The sequence below is a fragment of the Lotus japonicus genome, chromosome 1 (assembly GCF_012489685.1).
Source record: "Lotus japonicus ecotype B-129 chromosome 1, LjGifu_v1.2".
NCBI lineage: Eukaryota > Viridiplantae > Streptophyta > Magnoliopsida > Fabales > Fabaceae > Lotus > Lotus japonicus.
The window spans coordinates 81,320,297-81,343,420 of NC_080041.1; the positions used below are offsets into that span (position 1 = coordinate 81,320,297).

General features: G+C 40.6%; 1 protein-coding gene across 1 annotated transcript; it reads right to left on the reverse strand.

The window, feature by feature from the left end:
- Positions 1 to 6,561: 6,561 nt before the first annotated feature.
- Positions 6,562 to 21,953, reverse strand: LOC130748020 (protein FAR1-RELATED SEQUENCE 5-like). Its single transcript, XM_057601106.1, has 6 exons — positions 21,914 to 21,953; positions 20,282 to 21,803; positions 7,386 to 8,103; positions 7,150 to 7,235; positions 6,758 to 6,831; positions 6,562 to 6,605 (listed from the first exon to the last, which is right to left on the reverse strand). Exons 1-6 carry the CDS (start codon positions 21,951 to 21,953, stop codon positions 6,562 to 6,564), a joined length of 2,484 nt encoding a protein of 827 aa, XP_057457089.1.
- Positions 21,954 to 23,124: the final 1,171 nt, after the last annotated feature.

Here is a 23,124-nt window from a genome sequence, read left to right on the forward strand (position 1 = left end):
TCGCACCCTCCGTCGAGCTGGGGACACGCCGACGACGGCACAGATCATCTCCATCTTCTCTATTCTCATGTAAGCTTTAAGCTTCCATGAAAATGGATAGCTAAACCTCTTTGTGTTGGGATTGGATGTAGTCTTTTATCTTGAATGTATCCAACTTGATTCTCGTCTATGAATTTCTATTCATATGTGTTGATTTCAATGATCTTGTCTTGTTCTTCATGCTAGTTTTAGACTGATCAACTAAAGCTTGATTTTGGATTTGATTGAATGGTGTGAACTATTCCTTTGATTCTGAAATAAATAATGGTGTGAACTATCCATTAGCCAAGAAGCATCTAAGCTTAAAGCAACTTGTTTTCTAATTTACTCAAGGAATTGATTATTGGAAAGTGAGGTGATAATCCTTTTTATGAGGGAACTGTGAAAAGGATAAGAAATGATGTGATGGAATCCAACATAGGAAGTGACTTATATGTGAAGTCATAAGGAGACGTCTATTTGTTAATCGGCAAAATCCAATTCCAACTGTTTTCTCAACTTGTTCACAACTCATTTTATTACAGCTTTCTTTTAGTTTTGCAACTTAGTTTAAAACAATCTACAAAACACTACTTGAATTAATTGCTTAAGTATTTTGACTAAAGAACGACGTTGTATTTCCAATTCCCTGAGGACGATAAAAACCCTTTACTATACTACGATTGAATCTTGAAAGGGATTTAAAAGTAGTTGTGGTAAAAACCTTTCAACAATACATCGGTTAACTTCTTCCCTTTGACGAATGAATCACACCCTTGTAGAATCTTCTTGTCGATCATGTCACGCCTCTTCTTCTCACTTTTTCGCTGTAACAGATCAATCACATCCTCTAATGTCGTACATCGGTTAACGTATTCCCTTTGACGAATGAATCACACCCTTGCATAATCTTATTATTTTAATGTTTTGAAATAAAATAATTATTAACTTGCGATGAAAAAAAAATCAACCATTAAATGGGGTTAAATAAGGTTAAATAGGGCTTAAATAGGGGGCAACTAAACCTAACTCTGGTTATCGTCCTTGTTCATTGTTCGCAACTAGTGTATGTGGGTGATTTCGCGTGGCTTCTAACGGAAGGAATGTTGATGTGATTGATTGAGACCCAACACTGGGCCGCCTGGCAAAGCAAAGATTCCCTGCCTTCTCTTACTGAATCCACCACGTGACTGTGGACTATTTTCCAAGCAGAAATTATTTTCACACGGAATTGGTGGGTGGGTCCATTAACTTCCTTTTAACCTACTGGAGACGTCTATTTACTATTCAAGGACTTATTCACGAATCCAACCTGGGCAACCACGTAAAGGAACCCAATTCTGTGTAAACATCATCTCTGTTTCTCTAATTTTCCTGATTCTAACGTTCATGTCTGGTAAAGGCAAGGCAAACAAATTTTATGTGGTGTTTCGTGGCCGTAACCCTGGGATATACAACTCTTGGGGTGCATGCGAGTCACAGGTACACGGCTTCAAGAACAACAAGCATGAATGCTATCCCACCCTTCGTCAAGCACAGGCTGCATTAGCTGCTTACTTTGCACAGCCAGATGATATCCAGACACCATTTGAGAGCCAAGAACGATTCATGAGTCAAGAAGTACCTAAGCAGCCCACACATGATGTTCATGCAGAGTGTACCAATGCGTATGAACCCAACCTTTCCCAAGCCTCGACAAGTTCATATTCCCCTGTACAGACAGGGACAGGGTGCACTTTCAGTTAAGTGTTCTCATGAACCCATCATCCTATTACTTTCTTAAATCTGAATTATATTCATAGCTGCACTCTCTCACCAACATTTTATCCATGTTATTATGTTCAGCTGATGAAACAAGGTTTTCAACACAGCCTGCTTTGTCAAAAGAGACGAAAGCTGATCAAATCCCCCTCAAATATAGCATGAAAAACTACCTAATAGAGGCCTGTAAGGTACTTGGAATGGACACACCTGAGTATTATCCATATCCCCCTAAAATCTTGAATGGCTCCCCACACCACAGTTATATGTGTTACATAAGGTCACAAAAAATCCATGAAACACCAGTAGAGGTTGGCCCTTATGAGAGTTCACCAAACCTAGCAATGGAACATGTGTCACTACAGTGGCTACGGAGGCTGGAGAATTTCCATAATTTGGTTGTTGTTGACTTCAACCACCATAAGGTTCAACTCAAGAATGAGCGAATCCAAGCCCTTGAAGTTGAGAACTTTGATCTAGTCATGGAGAATTCAAGCCTCAAGCAACAGATTATGGACTTAAGGAGTTTGTTGCACCATCCTTGAAGTGAGGAGCCACTTCTGGTCAGGAGCAAGTTGTGGTGTGAGTAGGACAAATGTTGAAGATTGAAGAATTATAACTCATGGGTTATGTGTTTGTTAATTTGAATATGTTTATGTTTGTTGCAAACTTTTTTCATTTTATTTCATGCACTACGTGATGTGTAATGGCAACCCAAACCTCTAATGTGTTTAATTAGCCGTTGTTTCTATGTCATCCATGTTTTGACTGGTCCCTTTCTTTAGTTGTTGACCGGGATTAACACTCGTGTTCTATTTAAGCTTGTCCATCACAGCACCATTATTTAATGATAAAATCTGCTGTAGTCATTTCACTGACTGACTGAATAGGTAGCACAAAAGCAATTGGAGATCCATAAGATCTTCCTTCATGAACCATTGTCCACATGTGAGCATCGAAGGAACACCACAAACTTCTGTGATTTAGCTTTTGGAGACCCATTTTGGAAGCTTTGTGTGACTTCGTTCTGTGGGTTGAACATGGCAAGGAATGTTTCACCTCTGTAAGCAAAGGTGTTTTCCATGGTAATTGTTTAGTCCGATTCATAATGTTTCCTGAGAACGAACATGGTTATTGGTTTTCAGAAGTCACCAGGAATCTGAACGTGAATGCGGGAACAGAGAGGCTGAAACAGATGACGAGATAGAGGCTGAAGCACAGGGAGAGATGCATGAACTCAGTGATATGGTTGTAACCTTTTTTCATCTCTTAGTAACATTAATGAAGGTTGTAAGACTCTGTCACACTTAAATGTTTCCTTATGTGGCTTATTTTGTCAGCTTAATCAAGTGGGAAGAAGAGATTTTCTTGAGGGTCTGTTCACCTTACTCAAGGCATTGAATAGCCTCATCGGTTACATGAAGGTGAGTTTTGAGTTTTGACCATCATATATTGTGTGATTGTTGATACTTTCTGTTGTGTGGTTGTTGTTTCAGAATTTTTATTTGCTGTCTTGATAGTTAAACCTAAAAAGTGTTACTTTTTGCTGACTTCATAGTTAAACCTTTTGTTGTTGCTGTTTCATCTCTTTTGTTGTTTCACCTTTTTGCTGTTAACCTAGTTGTATGATTTGAACCGCACAAAGTTGGGTGATTGTTAAATATTTATCTTGTCGTCTTCCTCACCTAATGTTAACCATGAGTTTTGATTTCAACTTGGAAAAGTTGTGTCATTGTTAACACTTTATAACCTTTGTTTTAACAATGATCTTTTGCGTAGGCAATGAACAGGCATGTGGGTAACAACACCAAACTTCTACAAAGTCTGGATGACAAAATCAACACCTTGCTTGAGAGGAAGCCTATGGAGACGAAGGACTTCAAAGTTTCACCGAACATATACGAAGGAAGCAGCTCACAACCTCCAAGTGCTACTGTGTATGATGCTGACACACCAATTCCCCTTTTCCCTACCAGGCAACAACACGTATCTAAGACGCTGTCGAGGGACCCCAAGAGCTTAAATGAGGTGAAAAGGACCTTAGACATGTGTGTGGACCTAACCTTATCTGATGATGATGATTCCAATGTGAAGCAACCACCTACTCAGGGGCTTCATGTGATATGGGAGATGCCAAGATTGAATCTTCAAAACCCAACAAAACACCCAAAAAAACCACGAAGAAAAGGATTGTTTCAAGGGGTAAAGACATTTTAAAAGACATGGAGGTTGACTTTGATGTTTCTGACTCAGACCCTGATGATTGTACCATTGTACAATCACCCATACAATCAACTATTAACTGGGCTGGTGTTAATGTACCTAAAGAAAACAATACACAGGTTGAGGAAGTTTGTCTTTACTGCCACACTTTCATGTTTAAAAATGTTTAAGTGCTGGTTGTATTGTCTCTTATTTCATATAATGTGTTAAATGTGGGTGCCCTCATATCACAGGACAAAGGGAAAAAGGTGGCAACCGATTGTACTCCAAGGTCTAGGCCAAGAAAGATTGCTAGATCAATTGTGACACCGGACAAGCTGAAATCTTCAAAGAAAATTGGCCACACTCTTCCTAAGGTAACCAAATTTAGTGCATGTTAAATTCACGCTGCCAGTTTGAATTGAGCACCAAATATTGAATAATGTTACTGTCTACATTGAACATGGACAGTCAATGGTTTCCAAATTCCGCCCTACCCCAGATATGTCGCTAACAATTTCTGACGTTCGTTTGTGCGCCTATGTCTTTCAGATACATGGCGACCCAAGGTATGCCAATGTCAAAAATATTGCAATTAATTACCTATTTTCGTATTCCCTATTCCCCATAAGTAACGAGTACCAATTCAAACTACACTCAAATTTAACAACACTTCACATTCAGGGAGGAACTGGTAAAAATAGGGTCTACAATAGGGACAAGAGAAATATTTCAAAGTCTTTGCCCAGACCAACTTATTGACAACAAGGTTTGTGTTTTGGAAAATTAAGTTTTGGTTGCCCTTTTTTATTACATGTCATTTGAAGAATTATGACATCCTTTCTGTGGAAACCAGATTATTGACTTAATGGCTGTAAAGCTTACCTGGAATCAACACAACACAGAAGCTCAGCCAACATGGATATTGCCACCGCGGTTCGCGGTAATGAAGATCGTTAAGTCGATTCATTTCCTGTTTTTACTCATTCAGGAAGATAGTTAATAAAATGTTGACATGCAGGACGCTGTATTAAATGGAAAGATGGCGGAGGATCTGCTTCCTGAGTTTGCAATAGAGTGGATGGCACCATTTGACACATTGAAATACGTAGGTTTTACATGTATTTACCTATACGAATGATTGCACCAAAGTTTTGACGACATGAACTTGACAGGATATTTGGTACAGATCTATGTGCCTGTTAGGGAGCCAAATGGGCACTGGTTTTTAATGGTGGCTTCCATGGACGAGACCGTCATTTACCTGGTTGACTCATACCTCAATTCAAAACAAACTGCTGCTAGGAAAAAAACTATAAGGACAATTGTATGTACATGTTCACTAGTTTATCATGACATTTTTTCTATTGTGCCACATATTAAAGACGTTCTAATTTTGACAGTGCAAGGTCATTGGCCGCATGATGTTCTCCTCATACTACCCTCACAACTACCTTGAAGGCAACTTCGAACTTGGGACTTGGGATATTCAAGAGGCAAGGTCCAGTGAGGTCTACACAACTAGGTATTTTCCCTCACAAAATTTAATTGTTTGGCCATCCACCTAATACCTGAAAAATTTATTTTCCTTTTCTTCTGTTATTTTAGCACTCAACACTCCACTCTTTGCACCTTGGAGTGGATGCAGATGGACGATGTCTTCATGTCCAACTTACTACCACGGGTGAACATTTAACTACATTGGACTCTTCTTTATGAAGTTAGTTAACCATCATTAATCAAGCATCAGTCTGACATGTTGCATATAAATTGCAGGTGGAGGATAAAGCTGTTAGAATGAAGGCTGCCATAACACTCTTGAATGGGCCACACAATGAATACTTGCAAATGGTAGTTGGAAAGGCAGACACCTTCTGGGAGAATCAGATGGCTTGTGCTGAGTAGCCGGTTAAGGAACATTTTGATTTGGGTACCACAAATTGCTAATGATGATGGGTATGCTGCCATGGATTGTGGTATTCAAATAGTGTTTTGCTGAACATATGATGCGTACCTAGTTGGGGAACATTTTGAGCAGGGTACCACAAATTGCTAATGATGATGGGTATGCTGCCATGGATTGTGGTATTCGAATAGTGTTTTGCTGAACATATGATGCGTACCTAGTTGGGGAACATTTTGAGCAGGGTACCATTCGTTGGTTTAAAGCATGTTGGACAATTCTTGAACGCTTTTGCATGTAAAGTTCAGATTTGGTATGTAAACGTGATGCATAGGATACACGTTATCTTTTCATTAAGTACCAATGTAATTCAACAGGATCATGTTGGAATTATTATTTATGGCTAAGTACGGTTCTCAAATGTGCTCTATCCACTCGTGAAGGGGTGGGTAATTCATTTTGCTACCACTTATGGTTATATATGATTTTAAAATGTGCTCAAATGTGCTCTATGTTGGAGTTTATATTCTACTTTACTATGACAATAGACCTTGTCCACAACTAAGTACGTGTAAAAAAATCTTGAAACATGTATTTTAGCAACTGATGACGAGGTTGAATAAAAATTACTTGACCCTTCTAATCCAGTACTTACCCTTAATAGGAACCACAACTTGCTAGAGGTTGTCAAACTTGCCAACCAACTTTGCAGTACACAACCCTGAGAAATGAAATTACTAAACAATCAAACATAGCTATTGCCTGCCTGGCAGCAAATAAACAAACCAGATAAGGTTATCCTTATCTCACAGATATATGATACACAAGACCACACATTGATTAGCTAGCTTGCCTGGCAGCAAATAAACAAACCAGATAAGGTCACAGATATATGATACACAAGACCACTTATTGATTTTGATATTGTTCCCATAACAGTTATCAAACTGCGTGTATGACACATGACAGAAAAAAAAATAGGCCCCCTACTTCAGAGGACCACCACGTCAGACAAACCATATAACAAAATTCTGCAATATGAGGATAAATGAGATCATTCTGCACAATGAGCTAATGGGGAAAAATACTTAAATTCAATAATGGTGAGCAATAACTTTCATATAAGTTTAGGTGAACCATAAGTTTAACTACGATTACAACACCCTTAAGCATGATAATATAAAACACAAATTCAATTTACATGGTTTTAAGCAGGTTCTTTTAACCATGATAATATAAAACATAGGAAATATATGGTTACAGACAGTTCTAAAATAGCCTTCACTTCACTTGGTTTGAACTTCAGACTTGCAACACCATCACTTGCAACACAATCAGAAATATCCAGTTCCTGCAACATGAAACACATAAAAGAATGAAATCCACTTATGACCACCAACATTTTATCATCTATGTTATGGCAGAAAGTTCTTTACCTCAACATCAAACTATGGATGGCATCACCCGACTGCATTTAAGCATCACCACCTCTGCCACTTGCTTCATCAACAACAGTGGAAGTGCCTGCTTCATTAACAGAAGAAAGTTTCACTCGTTTATTCTGGGGGCATGTTGTTTTGTTATGACCTGCCATCTTACAAACAGTGCACTTTCTTTTGGCCTTGTTTCCATTGCCACTTGAGGATCCACCACAGCCTTTGCTCCGAATTACGCTAGGATTTGTGACATCATCAAACCCTTCATTTTGCGTCTCAACGTTCCCATGAATGGCTCCGTTAGCAGCATCCTTCTTAGCCTTAAGTTTTATAACATGCTGCGTCATTACATCAACAGTATCCAAGTAGTCTTCCATAGATTCACACCCAAGGTTGAACATTTCTCTGCTTCTCATTACTAATGAACCTAGTCTAGCCAAAACGGTTGACTCCCAGAATTTGAATGAGGATTCTGAGTTACCTTTCATGCATTCCTTTGCTGCCTTACACCATCTTTGTAATACTAAAGTCTCAGGTATGAAATCAATGTCCAAATGCACCAGCAAACCAATTATGTGATCACAAGGAAGCCCAAACGTCTCCATCCGCTGACATGAACATCTAAACGTAGACAATTTTTCATCATGTGCCACATACCACATCTTACCAGGTTTACAATACTTGTACATAGAATAAATGATACATGATGATGTCTCCTTTGTGGCAGCAACCTTCATTACGCTACCACTGTTGAGCCACGGCCGGAATCTCAGAAAAACAGTCCTAGTATATACATTGGCAGCACACCGTGTAAGATCAAGTTTTCATCTAGTAGTACAACTCTATGTTTTGATGATTACAAGTTAACCTTTTGATATGAACAATTGTGGTACTCTAACGTGTTTTTCTGAGTGTGCTATTTACAGGCTCTGACCTCAACTCAATCTCACACAAATCAGAAGCACTGTGTATAAAGAGCGACCCAAGCAACGCTTTCGCATTCACCATGTTCAGTATGAACAGTGGAAAAGCTTCAGAAATTCTGAAGTTATACAAACTCTGATGTGGACTCAGTCACTAGAAGTTCTGAAGATCCAGAAAGTCTGATAACCAAGAAACACTGAAGGCTCAGATATTCTGATGGTGTAGAAGACTCTGAAGATCCAGAAGCTGATTAGTGAAATTCTGATGTCCAGAAGCAAGATACTCTGAAGACCATGTACTTCCCTCTGAGTTCAGAATCAGAAGAAACAATGGTCAGAGGATCTGGGCTTTCCCTCTGACTCTGATCAACCGGCTTCACAAGTTCCAACATGAAGCTTTCTCCTGATCAGAAGTCTCCTAGGTTTAAAGGTCAAGTCGCTATCCAAGTACAAAAGCAACTGTACCTTCCTGACGACCTACCTAACAGTCTCAGACACAGCAGAAGCTGGATTTTCCAGAACTGCCCTCCAACGGTAGCATTTCCCATGCAACGCTCAACCCTAATCCTTGGAGTATATAAAGAGGCTGAAGACTGAAAGAAGCGGCTAGAAGCATTCACATACGCGCAAGACAAATTCAAATTCTTCTAAGCTTTCTTTCATCTGAAATTCATTGAGTTTACTATTAGCTTTTTAGAAGCAAATCACTTGTAAACAATTCTTTGATAAACAATTTGTTTAGTTCCTTTAGGAGATCAAGGTTGATCGGATCCTAGAGAAGACTAAGAGAGTGAATCTTAGTGTGAGCTAAGTCAGTGTAATTGTTAGTCACTTGTAGGTTTCAAGTGCAGTTGTAACTCTTACCTGATTAGTGGATTGCCTTCATTCTAAGAAGGAAGAAATCACCTTAACGGGTGGACTGGAGTAGCTTGAGTGATTTATCAAGTGAACCAGGATAAAATCCTTGTGTGCTTTTCTATCTCTTATCTTTAGCACTTAAGTTCTCGAAAGATTTGTCAAAATCTTTAAGGTGGAAGCTTTATCTTGAAAACGTTATTCAAACCCCCCCCTTTCTACCGTTTTTCATACCTTCAATTGGTATCAGAGCGCAAGTTCTGATTACCACACCTAACAGTGTTCAGTGATCCGGGCCGGTGTGAAAAACAATGGCTGCCACCACCAGTGAAACTCAAAGAGATGGTTACAATGCAAAGCCTCCTATGTTCGACGGTCAAAGGTTCGAATATTGGAAAGATAGACTGGAAAGTTTCTTTCTGGGTTTCGATGCAGATCTCTGGGATATTATTGTGGATGGCTACGAGTGTCCAGTTGATGAAGATGGCAAAAAGATCCCAAGGTCAGAGATGACTGCAGATCAAAAGAAGCTGTACTCACAACATCACAAAGCAAGAGCAATTCTTCTAAGTGCTATTTCCTATGAAGAGTACCAGAAGATTACAGATCGTGAGTTTGCGAAAGGCATTTTCGAATCTCTGAAGATGTCTCATGAAGGAAACAAGAAAGTCAAAGAATCAAAGGCATTGTCTTTAATCCAAAAGTATGAATCCTTCATCATGGAGCCAAATGAGTCCATTGAAGAAATGTTCTCCAGATTTCAGTTGCTTGTAGCTGGCATACGACCTCTCAACAAGAGCTACACAACAAAAGATCATGTCATAAGGGTCATCAGGTGTCTTCCTGAAAGTTGGATGCCTTTAGTGACTTCAATAGAGCTCACGAGAGATGTTGAGAATATGAGTTTAGAAGAACTCATCAGCATTTTGAAATGCCATGAGCTGAAGCGCTCAGAGATGCAAGATCTGAGGAAAAAGTCCATAGCCTTGAAATCTAAATCTGAAAAGGCTAAGGCTGAGAAGTCAAAAGCTCTTCAAGCTGAAGAAGAGGAATCTGAAGAAGCATCAGAAGATTCTGATGAAGATGAGCTGACTCTGATCTCCAAGAGACTCAATCGCATCTGGAAGCACAGGCAGAGCAAATACAAAGGCTCTGGAAAGGCAAAAGGAAAGTCTGAATCCTCAGGTCAGAAGAAGTCCTCACTTAAGGAAGTCACATGCTTTGAGTGCAAAGAATCAGGGCACTACAAAAGTGACTGTCCAAAGTTGAAGAAGGACAAGAAGCCAAAGAAGCACTTCAAGACAAAGAAGAGTCTGATGGTGACATTTGATGAATCAGAGTCAGAGGATGTTGACTCTGATGGTGAAGTCCAAGGACTCATGGCTATTGTCAAAGACAAAGAAGCAGAGTCAAAGGGAGCTGTTGACTCTGACTCAGAATCAGAAGGAGATCCTAACTCAGACGATGAAAATGAGGTATTCGCTTCTTTCTCTACCTCTGAACTGAAACATGCATTGTCTGATATCATGGATAAGTATAACTCCTTATTGTCTAAGCATAAGAAGCTGAAAAAGGACTTATCTGCTGTTTCCAAGACTCCTTCTGAACATGAGAAAATTATTTCTGATTTGAAAAATGATAATCATGCTTTGATCAATTCTAACTCTGTGCTTAAGAACCAGATTGCTAAGTTAGAAGAAATTGTTGCTTGTGATGCCTCTGATTGTAGAAATGAGTCTAAGTATGAAAAGTCTTTTCAAAGATTCCTAGCTAAAAGCGTGGATAGAAGCTTAATGGCTTCAATGATCTATGGCGTAAGCAGAAATGGAATGCATGGCATTGGCTATTCTAAACCAATTAGAAATGAGCCCTCTGTGTCTAAAGCTAAATCCTTGTATGAATGCTTTGTTCCCTCTGGTACCATATTGCCTGATCCTTTACCTGCTAAAGTTGCTAAAAACCCTCTTAAAAAGGGATCTTTCTCTATGTCTAAATATCATGCAAATATTCCTTTAAAATATCATGTTGAGACACCCAAGGTGATCAGAACCTCTGGGGTAACTAACAAGAAAGGACCTAGAAAGTGGGTACCTAAGGACAAGATTATCTATGTTGCAGATATCCTTGATAGCTCCACTGAAACACCAATCATGGTATCTGGACAGTGGATGCTCGCGTCACATGACGGGAGAAAGGCGTATGTTCCAAGAGCTAAAACTTAAGCCTGGAGGAGAAGTTGGCTTTGGAGGAAATGAAAAGGGTAAAATTGTTGGTACTGGTACTATTTGTGTAGATAGTAGTCCATGCATTGATAATGTGTTATTGGTAGACGGCTTAACACATAACTTATTGTCTATAAGTCAATTAGCTGACAAGGGTTATGATGTTATATTCAATCAAAAGTCCTGCCGGGCTGTAAGTCAAATCGATGGCTCTGTTCTGTTTAACAGCAAGAGGAAGAACAACATTTATAAGATCAGATTATCTGAGTTGGAGGCTCAGAATGTGAAGTGCCTTCTGTCTGTTAATGAAGAGCAGTGGGTATGGCATAGACGGTTAGGGCATGCCAGTATGAGAAAGATTTCTCAGCTGAGCAAGCTAAACCTTGTCAGGGGCTTACCCAATCTGAAGTTCGCTTCAGACGCTCTTTGTGAAGCATGTCAGAAAGGCAAATTCACAAAAGTCCCTTTCAAGGCAAAGAATGTTGTCTCAACCTCAAGGCCGTTGGAACTTCTGCATATCGACCTTTTTGGACCAGTGAAAACTGAGTCTATAGGTGGCAAGAGATATGGGATGGTTATCGTTGATGACTATAGCCGCTGGACATGGGTAAAGTTTCTAACCCGCAAGGATGAGTCTCATGCTGTGTTCTCTACCTTCATTGCCCAAGTGCAAAACGAGAAGGCTTGTAGGATTGTGCGTGTCAGAAGTGACCACGGTGGAGAGTTTGACAATGACAAGTTTGAGAGTCTGTTTGATTCCTACGGAATTGCACATGATTTCTCTTGTCCCAGAACTCCTCAACAAAATGGTGTTGTTGAGAGGAAGAACAGAACTCTTCAGGAGATGGCTAGAACCATGCTCCAAGAAACTGGCATGGCTAAGCGCTTTTGGGCAGAGGCAGTAAATACAACATGTTACATTCAGAACAGAATCTCTGTGAGACCAATTCTGAATAAGACTCCCTATGAATTGTGGAAGAACATAAAACCCAACATTTCTTATTTTCATCCTTTTGGCTGTGTTTGTTATGTTCTCAATACTAAGGATAGATTGCATAAATTTGATGCTAAATCTTCTAAATGTCTATTACTTGGTTATTCTGAGAGATCTAAAGGTTTTAGATTTTATAATACTGATGCTAAGACTATTGAAGAATCTATTCATGTTAGATTTGACGATAAGCTTGACTCTGACCAGTCAAAGCTAGTTGAGAAGTTTGCAGATTTAAGCATTAATGTTTCTGACAAAGGCAAAGCTCCAGAGGAAGCTGAGCCAGAGGAAGATGAACCAGAGGAAGAAGCTGGTCCCTCTGACTCACAAACTCTGAAGAAGAGCAGAATCACTGCAGCTCACCCTAAGGAATTGATTCTGGGCAACAAAGACGAACCAGTCAGAACCAGATCAGCCTTGAGACCCTCTGAAGAGACCTTGCTCAGTCTGAAAGGATTGGTGTCCTTAATTGAACCCAAGTCCATAGATGAAGCTCTTCAGGACAAGGATTGGATTCTGGCCATGGAAGAAGAATTGAATCAATTCTCCAAGAACGATGTTTGGAGCTTAGTGAAGAAGCCTGAGAGTGTCCACGTAATTGGAACAAAATGGGTATTCAGAAACAAGCTGAATGAGAAAGGAGATGTAGTCAGAAACAAGGCAAGGCTAGTTGCTCAAGGCTACAGCCAGCAGGAAGGAATAGACTACACTGAAACATTTGCTCCAGTAGCAAGACTGGAGGCAATCAGACTGTTGATCTCTTTCTCAGTGAATCACAACATAGTTCTACATCAGATGGACGTGAAGAGTGCCTTCCTAAATGGTTATATTTCAGAGGAAGTCTATGTTCATCAACCCCCAGGTTTTGAAGATGAGAAGAAGCCAGACCATGTGTTCAAATTGAAGAAGTCACTCTATGGTCTGAAGCAAGCTCCCAGAGCATGGTATGAGAGACTCAGCTCATTCCTTCTGGAGAATGAGTTTGTAAGGGGTAAAGTAGATACAACTCTTTTTTGCAAGACTTATAAAGATGATATCTTAATTGTGCAAATTTATGTTGATGATATTATATTTGGTTCTGCTAATCAATCTTTATGCAAAGAATTTTCTGAGATGATGCAGGCTGAATTTGAGATGAGTATGATGGGAGAATTAAAGTACTTTCTGGGAATACAAGTTGATCAAAGACCAGAAGGAACATATATCCATCAGAGCAAGTACACTAAAGAACTTCTGAAGAAGTTCAATATGCTGGAATCTACAGTGGCCAAGACTCCAATGCATCCTACATGCATTTTGGAGAAAGAAGATAAAAGTGGTAAAGTATGTCAGAAGCTCTATCGTGGCATGATAGGTTCACTTCTATACTTAACTGCATCTATGCCAGACATACTATTTAGTGTTCATTTATGTGCTCGTTTCCAATCAGATCCAAGGGAAACCCACTTAACTGCTGTTAAGAGGATCCTAAGGTATCTGAAAGGCACCACTAACCTTGGCTTGATGTATAAGAAAACATCAGAGTATAAGCTTTCAGGTTATTGTGATGCTGATTATGCTGGAGATAGAACAGAGAGAAAAAGTACTTCTGGAAATTGTCAATTTCTGGGAAGCAATCTAGTCTCATGGGCAAGCAAGAGGTAATCAACCATTGCACTATCAACTGCAGAGGCAGAATATATCTCAGCAACAATATGCAGCACTCAGATGCTCTGGATGAAACATCAGCTGGAGGATTATCAGATCCTTGAGAGCAATATCCCAATCTATTGTGATAACACTGCTGCAATCTCATTGAGTAAGAATCCTATCTTGCATTCAAGGGCAAAGCACATTGAGGTAAAGTATCACTTTATTAGAGATTATGTACAGAAGGGCATACTTCTTCTGAAGTTTGTTGATACTGACCATCAATGGGCAGATATATTTACAAAGCCCTTAGCAGAGGATAGATTTAATTTTATTCTGAAAAATCTGAACATGGACTTTTGTCCAGAGTGAAGATGGATCAGAACCTCTGACTATGATACTTCTTGATCAGAAGATGTCTAGTCCAGAAGGTAACTCAATCAGAGTGTGTGTACCCATTGGTACTGACTCTGAAGCTGAGACAGCAACACGTGTGTCAGTATTTCTGATGCATAGTTCCTTGTGCCCGTGTGACAGTCTGTCATGTTGCGTGTAGATGTGCTTCTCTCCTGTGTGTGATATGTGTATTTACTGTTATTATCTATCTTTAATTTTCAACCGTTGATTTTAAATTGCTTTTTGAATCAACAACGGTTATTTGTCAAAACCCACTATACACACACGATCTCCTTCACTTTCGGTTTTTACTCTCTCTCTCTTCTGCTATTTCAAAACCGCTTACCCTCGATTTCTCTCTCGATCTCTCTTCATCTTTCAACCTTCATCTTCTACCTAAACCTTCAACCGCTCCAAAAATGGTGGGTCAAACCAGAAGAGCTACTGCAGATGCAACCCAGTTCCCTCATATGGTAGTTGGTCTAGCAACAGGTCAAAGGGGTCCTGAGAATCCGAATCAAGATCAAGGTCAAGCTCAAGAGCAGATTATTCCGATTGCAGAACGGGGCTGTGCCGTTCACTGCGTATATGCTCCTGAGGAACTTCAAGTACTGGCAGAATGGAGATTCGACCTCGACAACCTTGCTACAAATGGGTATGATCTTCGTCCTGAAGTCCAAGTTCAAGGTTGGGGAAATTACTTCAACAGGCTTCGAGGACCGGTGTATGACAAACTGATCAAGGAATTCTAGAAGCACGCCGACTGCGATGATACTCAGGTGGTATCTCACATTCTTGGAAGGAAGATCATCATTACAGAGAAGTCTTTCGTGAATCTGCTGGGTGCAGAAACTGCTCTTGGGAATCGTTTCCAATTCACTGAATCGAAGCTGAAACCCAAGACGAAGGATGAGACCAACAAGGCCCTGTACACCAATTACAAACCGGGCAAGACTAATTACAAAGTGATGGACCTTCATCCCAAGCTCAGGATCTGGCACAAGATTCTGCTCAACTGCATACACCAGAGACCAAAGGGCAGTTCCCCAGACTACATCAACTTCAACCAGAAGGCGATGTTGTTCTTCATCCAAGACAAGAAGAAGATCTGCCTTCCCTACTTCCTGTTCTCCTACTTGAAGGAGTGTATCCGGAAGTCTAGGACTACTGCCTCCATCAAGTCAGCAATCAAGTATATCCCCTTTGGGAGACTGTTGTCTGATCTCTTCATTGAGAGTGGCCTCATTCAAGATCTGGTCAATGCTGGATGCACAGAGGATCTGACCACCATTGTCAGTGATGTCTTCACTGCGAATTCTCTAAAGAAAATGGGCCTAGTCAAGAAGAAGATTGCTCCTGCCCATGAAGACACATCTTCTGAAATCAGAAGTAGAAGGGTGCCTCTGAATGACTACCCTCTGTGGACACAGGCAGACAATCCTGAAGCCATTAGGTGCTATGTTGAAGACCTAAGGGCTCAAGGCTATGAAATTGATCTCGATGAATTCTTCAGCAGACTGCCGCCAGCTCCAGAGTTTCCTTCTCCTATCAAGAAGAAAGTTCAGAGGAAGATGATCCTAGAAGAATCTTCTGAGGAATCAGATGTCCCTCTGACCAAAGGGAAGAAGGCTGGTCAATCCAAGAGAAAACATGATGAAACCAGCAAGCCAGATGATGGTGATGATGGTGATAATGAGGATGGTCCTCCTTCTCCTAAGAAGAAGAAGAAGCAGGTCAAAATTGTGATGAAGCCTACTCGAGTGGAACCAGCTGCTGAAGTGATCAGAAGGATTGAAACTCCTGCCAGAGTGACAAGATCATCAGCACGATCAAGTAAGTCTGCAGTTGCTTCTGATGATGATTTGAATTTATTTGATGCACTCCTCATCTCAGCCATGCTCAAACAATCTTCAAATCCACTCACTCCCATTCCTGAGTCCCAACCAGCTGCACAAACCACCTCTCCACCACATTCTCCAAGGTCTTCATTTTTCCAACCTTCTCCTACTGAAGCACCTCTCTGGAATTTGCTCCAGAACCAACCCTCTAGGCCAGATGAACCAACCTCTCCCATTACCATCCAGTACAACCCATTAACTTCTGAACCCATCATCCCTGAGAAACCAGAGCCTAACCAAACAGAACCTGGACCCAGAACCTCTGATCACTCTGTCCCAAGAGCATCAGAACGTCTGGCTCCCAGAACCACGGATACAGACTCTTCCACAGCCCTTACACCTGTATCCTTCCCAACAAATGTTGCTGACTCTTCTCCTTCCAACAACTCTGAATCCCTTCGAAAATTCATGGAAGTTAGAAAAGAAAAGGTGTCTACCTTAGAAGAATATTATCTCACTTGTCCAAGCCCTAGGAGATATCCTGGCCCTAGACCTGAACGTCTAGTTGACCCAGATGAACCTATCTTGGCCAATCCTTTACATGAGGCAGACCCTTTGGCTCAACAAGCTCACCCTGCCCCTGACCAACAAGAGCCTGTTCAACCAGAACCTGAACCAGAACAATCTGTGTCTAACCACTCCTCAGTTAGATCACCCCATCCTCTGGTTGAAACTTCAGAACCTCACCTTGGAACCTCTGAACCAAATGCTCAAATGTTTAACATTGGCTCTCCACAAGGTGCCTCTGAAGCTCACAGCAGCAATCACCCAGCCTCTCCTGAAACCAACCTCTCTATCATTCCTTACACTCACCTCCGACCCACATCTCTCTCTGAGTGCATCAATATTTTCCATCACGAAGCCTCATTGATGCTACGCAATGTGCAAGGTCAGACTGACCTAAGCGAGAATGCTGAACATGTGGCTGAAGAGTGGAACAATCTGAGCACTTGGCTAGTGGCTCAAGTTCCAGTTATGATGCAGCTCCTGCATGCAGAGGGAAGTCAGAGGATCGAGGCTGCAAAGCAAAGGTTTGCTAGAAGGGTGACTCTTCATGAACAAGAACAGAGACATAAGCTACTTGAAGCTATTGAAGAAGCCAAAAGAAAGAAAGACCAAGCAGAAGAAGCTGCACGTCAAGCAGCAGCTCAAGCTGAACAAGCCAGATTAGAGACAGAACGACTTGAAGCTGAGGCTGAAGCTCTTAGATGCCAAGCACTTGCACCCTAGTTTTTACTCCTGCTGCTTCTGCTTCCACTCCAGCTCCTCACGCTACTCAGAATGTTCCTTCTAGTTCTACACAGCCAAACTCGTCCAGACTCGACATTGTGGAACAACGTCTTGACACTCATGAGTCTCTGCTGATTGAAATGAAGAAAATGATGATGGAACTTCTGCGTCGATCTGATAAACCCTAGCTTTAGGATCTCTTCGTTTTGATTTCTTTTTCTTTACCTGTGTTTTATTTCGTTAACCTCTGGCTCTTTCTTGTTAATCTTTACTTTGCTCGTTTGTGATTATCTATGCATATATATATATATATATATATATATATATATATATCTGACATTATGTTTGCAATTTTTTTTTTTATTATTCAACATAACCGCTTTTACATCATACATTTTTTTTTCTCTTTTTCCTAAAATCCTAGAATGGAGGATCCCTCCTCATTCTTCTGCACTCCTGGCGCTGCTCTGACCTCTCCTTCTCCAGACGCTCCAGTGCATACTGGATGTGGTTGAGCCTGTCTTTTAGCTCATCCCTCTCCAGAATCTCTTCTGCAGTCTTGAGCTTCTTTTCCAAGATCTCTTTTTCTTCCAGCAGCTTTAGTTCAAGCTGGCTGAGTTCTTGCACCTCCTCCACGAAGGCAAGAAATTCCCTCAAGTCTCTCTTCAACTCTGGACGCAGGTCCTCCTCCAGCAGTGTCCGTGTTAGCTCTGAGATGGTTGTTGTACCCTCTGGATGCCTAATGTTGAGAAACAAGTCCTCCTCAAAGGCTCTCTTTCTCAGCTCCTCTAATGCGATCATGTATGATGCCATTTTTCTCTGGTATGATGTTGTGAAGCTTACCCCCCTCTCCAACGCTTTATATAGGCTTCACTTTCTCTCTGAAAGTTAATGCTCCTACAGTTTCTCGAGGTTAAGTTCTTGGTAACTGACCCTCCTCTTTACTCCCTTGGCCGGTGGTAAACGTTCTTCTCTTGCATTAACTCTTCTATTTATTTCGCCTAACTCTGATTCATGCATCGTTTTAATTTTCTTTAAACTTAGACCTTCTCTAAGGGGGAGTACCTTGTACTTCAAGCTAAGTTTTTCACACCCCAAGCTTTTTGCTTATGACAAAAAGGGGGAGTAAACCCAGTTTTTGATGTGTAAGATGTGTTAGTGTGATTTATTTTTCTTTTGGAGAATTTAAGAGTTCCACCTTTATGACCATAGATGTGTCATTGGGCAAATACAAGGAATACATTTCACTTCCTCTGAAGTGATTCTAATTTGACTCTGATACCCAAGACTCTGATACCTTGTCCGTGACTCTGATTACTTATGCGCTCTGATTACTCTATTTTCATCTATGTCATAAGTTTTTCACTCTGAACTCTTATATCATTTAGCTCAGAATCTAGACTTTACTAATGTTTTCATCAAGTATTAGATTCAGGGGGAGCTAAGCTCAGAATCAAGCAGTGACTTGAATTCAGAATGAGCAAGATAAACTATTCACATCAGGATAAGTCTTATTCTATATCTCTAAACTCTGAGTGAATTCAGTTTAATGTTTAAGAATTGTTCATCAAAAATCTTTGTTTTGTCATCATCAAAAAGGGGGAGATTGTAAGATCAAGTTTTGATCTAGTAGTACAACTCTATGTTTTGATGATTACAAGTTAACCTTTTGATATGAACAATTGTGGTACTCTAACGTGTTTTTCTGAGTGTGCTATTTACAGGCTCTGACCTCAACTCAATCTCACACAAATCAGAAGCACTGTGTATAAAGAGCGACCCAAGCAACGCTTTCGCATTCACCATGTTCAGTATGAACAGTGGAAAAGCTTCAGAAATTCTGAAGTTATACAAACTCTGATGTGGACTCAGTCACTAGAAGTTCTGAAGATCCAGAAAGTCTGATAACCAAGAAACACTGAAGGCTCAGATATTCTGATGGTGTAGAAGACTCTGAAGATCCAGAAGCTGATTAGTGAAATTCTGATGTCCAGAAGCAAGATACTCTGAAGACCATGTACTTCCCTCTGAGTTCAGAATCAGAAGAAACAATGGTCAGAGGATCTGGGCTTTCCCTCTGACTCTGATCAACCGGCTTCACAAGTTCCAACATGAAGCTTTCTCCTGATCAGAAGTCTCCTAGGTTTAAAGGTCAAGTCGCTATCCAAGTACAAAAGCAACTGTACCTTCCTGACGACCTACCTAACAGTCTCAGACACAGCAGAAGCTGGATTTTCCAGAACTTCCCTCCAACGGTAGCATTTCCCATGCAACGCTCAACCCTAATCCTTGGAGTATATAAAGAGGCTGAAGACTGAAAGAAGCGGCTAGAAGCATTCACATACGCGCAAGACAAATTCAAATTCTTCTAAGCTTTCTTTCATCTGAAATTCATTGAGTTTACTATTAGCTTTTTAGAAGCAAATCACTTGTAAACAATTCTTTGATAAACAGTTTGTTTAGTTCCTTTAGGAGATCAAGGTTGATCGGATCCTAGAGAAGACTAAGAGAGTGAATCTTAGTGTGAGCTAAGTCAGTGTAATTGTTAGTCACTTGTAGGTTTCAAGTGCAGTTGTAACTCTTACCTGATTAGTGGATTGCCTTCATTCTAAGAAGGAAGAAATCACCTTAACGGGTGGACTGGAGTAGCTTGAGTGATTTATCAAGTGAACCAGGATAAAATCCTTGTGTGCTTTTCTATCTCTTATCTTTAGCACTTAAGTTCTCGAAAGATTTGTCAAAATCTTTAAGGTAGAAGCTTTATCTTGAAAACGTTATTCAAACCCCCCCTTTCTACCGTTTTTCATACCTTCACACCGTTCAAGCGCCCGCACGTTTGTCTGAAGCACAGCATCTCCTACCACTGACTTGTAGTCTGCCTCAACCTCTGTCCATCGCATGTAATTCACATAACGCTCAAAATATTGTACAAACTCAAGAAGACTATTTCGGGATCGCACAATCCTACCAATCTGTGAATGCAGTCCTTCGCAACGAGAAGTTGTTCGGAAACCGGCAAAGAACTTTCCCCGCATCAAACATGTGGCCCACATGTGCCTCTTCTCATACAGCCCTTGAACCCATGGATTGTCCCCAAGGTTCAGATCGCTAACCAATTGTGCCCATTTTTTTTTGAAGTGCCCAACACTGAGATTCCCCAACATACAGCTTTTAAAACCTTTCGTAAAATTAGGGTCACCCACGTTTCTTTGTGCGTTTTGTAAAAGGTGCCATGCACACAAACAGTGATGAGCTCTTGGTAATATTCTAGTAATAGCATTCCGCATTGCAGGATCACCGTCAGTTATAACCGCACTTGGTTCCTTACCCTTCATTGCTGCCAAAAATTGCTCAAGAACCCACACATAGGTTTCCTCTTTCTCATTAGTCAAAATTGCTGTTCCGAACACAATAGTCTGGCAGTGATGGTTAACTCCGACAAGAACAACAATGGGGCAACCATATTTATTCTTCCGGTATGTTGCATCAAAGGCTAGAACTTCGCCAAACACTTGAAAATCCATCCGACTAATACCATCAGCCCAAAACATTTGTTTCAACTTGCCTTCTTCATCAGTATGGTGTGACCAAAACATCCCTGGATCACCTGAACCGAGTCCCTTAAGATACACCAAAACAGCTTTTGCATCACAATGCTCCCTTTGTTTCTGTTTGGTCATTTGATTTAACATGTCTACCTTGAGAAAATTAGTTTTCTCAAAACCCCCTGATTGGTCAGCAATAAGATTGTATATTTGTGTGGTGCTAATACCGGCTTTCCGCATACTATTCATTCCCAATATATCACCTTCATTTAAGTGACGATGTGCTGGTAACATGGCTGATTGAGGTGCCTCTAACATTGCATGATTGTGACAATCTCCAAATAATGCCACATGCCACCTACCACTTTCACCTAGCAAACGAATCCTCAGTTTTGCAATGCAACCACACCTTGTCTCAACCTTAGTTTCCCGCTTACGATTTTCTCTCTTTCTATTTTTCTCTTCACGAAAACCTTCCTTGTGACACACAAAGTCTTGCCGCACAATTTCACCTTTCTTGTTTCTCAAAACCTTGCTTTTTCGTATTGAGAACCCCTTCACTCTAGCATAGAAGTTGTAGAAGTCATATGCTACCTGCCGATTAAGAAAATTAAACTTCTTCATCTCAATCTCATCAATAGAATCCCACAATGTATGAGCAACATCATCCATAGTATTGACAGCCACAACTTCACCCTTTTCATCCTCACCATTTGACTGAGAGAGGGTGGGTGTGGGTGAGGACAGAATTCCTGCAACAACAGTGCTTTTACCTTTACCATCTGATGAATAACCTACAGCAAGGGGAGCAAGTGCAAGTCAGATGCACATCCCTTCACGTGGTAAAATGTTTTCATATCAGATTAAATGCAACTTCACAATAACGGTGAATATAATAATTTACCTTCATCTGAACACCAACTGGGAATTTCATACTCCTCCATCACTTACTGGTTCAAGCACAGTGATAGGAAAGTGTCGCTGTAACAGTTTAAATTTGAAACAAATTAGTGGGGGAATTTAATGAGGGGAATAAACAAACTATTTGACATAACGCACACCGGGTATTTGTGAGAGCAATGGGGGATTTTAATGAGGGGAATAAACGAAGTCTTTGACATTTCAGATCCCAACAATTTTGACAAATTAATGGCCGCTTTTAATGGGGGAAAACGATATCGGTTCGACAAAATAAACTGGTAACAAACCGAGTATGGTTACCACTTTATGAGCCAACGGTATCAGAAGGTTTCAAATCCTATCTTCAATTACCAGAATAAATACCCATACCCAAATGAATCAAACGAGTCAGCCACCCACACTAAAGCCCAAATCCATACCCAAATTGCCAAAACGATAGAATCTGAGGAAACCTGCAATATTCAATTTCAACTAACCTGTATCGCCAACGTACGACCTCGGGCTAGAGAGTAAGAAGGGGACACAACGCCAACACCGTAGAGAAGACAGGAGACGGAAAGATTCGTGGATATACCGACCCTAATTAGAAGACAAGATGCGCCGCAATAGAGAACACACAAGGAAGTCCTCGCAGATGACTTCTGAGTTTAGGATAATGGTCTTCAGGGTTATTCACTTCCCTTAGGTTTTTCGTTTTGCATTTCGGATTCGGGGTCAATCATATTTTACAAATTAAGTAAGCCCTTATTTGCAAATTCAGAGAACAGTACAAGTTCACATCCAACTTCACCGAGAAACGGGGAAATCCAAGTCAAAATGACTGGTCTATCCATGGACCAATGTGAAAGTTCCCCACCCTAGTCTTCACCGAAAACTTGTAGAAAAGAAAGAGAGACGTGAGTGGTAAAAAGCTAAAAAGAATATAAAAATATATGAATGATAAGTGTTAGGTGGTAAAGGACAAAAAAAGTGTTCTCACTTCTTGACAATTGCAGGTTGGAAAAGTCAAAAAGAGATTGAATAATAAATGTCAGTTGGAAAGCAGAACGGGAATCACGATGTATGATGTGCGGGATCACGAAGTGAAACTACAAGATATTAGTATATATTTTAAATTCATGCACGCATCTCAGCGGTCGGATTCGGATTTCAACGGTTCAGATTTGTTGAAACCGAATTCGACCAATAGTAACC

Bases quoted from the DNA above. Each gene is read 5' to 3' on its own strand.
- LOC130748020 (XM_057601106.1), bottom strand. From the start codon at position 21,953: ATGGAGGAGTATGAAATTCCCAGTTGGTGTTCAGATGAAG. The intron at 8,104-20,281 runs GTGTGAAGGTAT...TGTATATACTAG, and splicing joins AACGTGCGGGCGCTTGAACG to GACTGTTTTTCTGAGATTCC. The intron at 6,606-6,757 runs GTTTGTTTATTT...TTCATTTCTCAG, and splicing joins TATATCTGTGACCTTATCTG to GGTTGTGTACTGCAAAGTTG.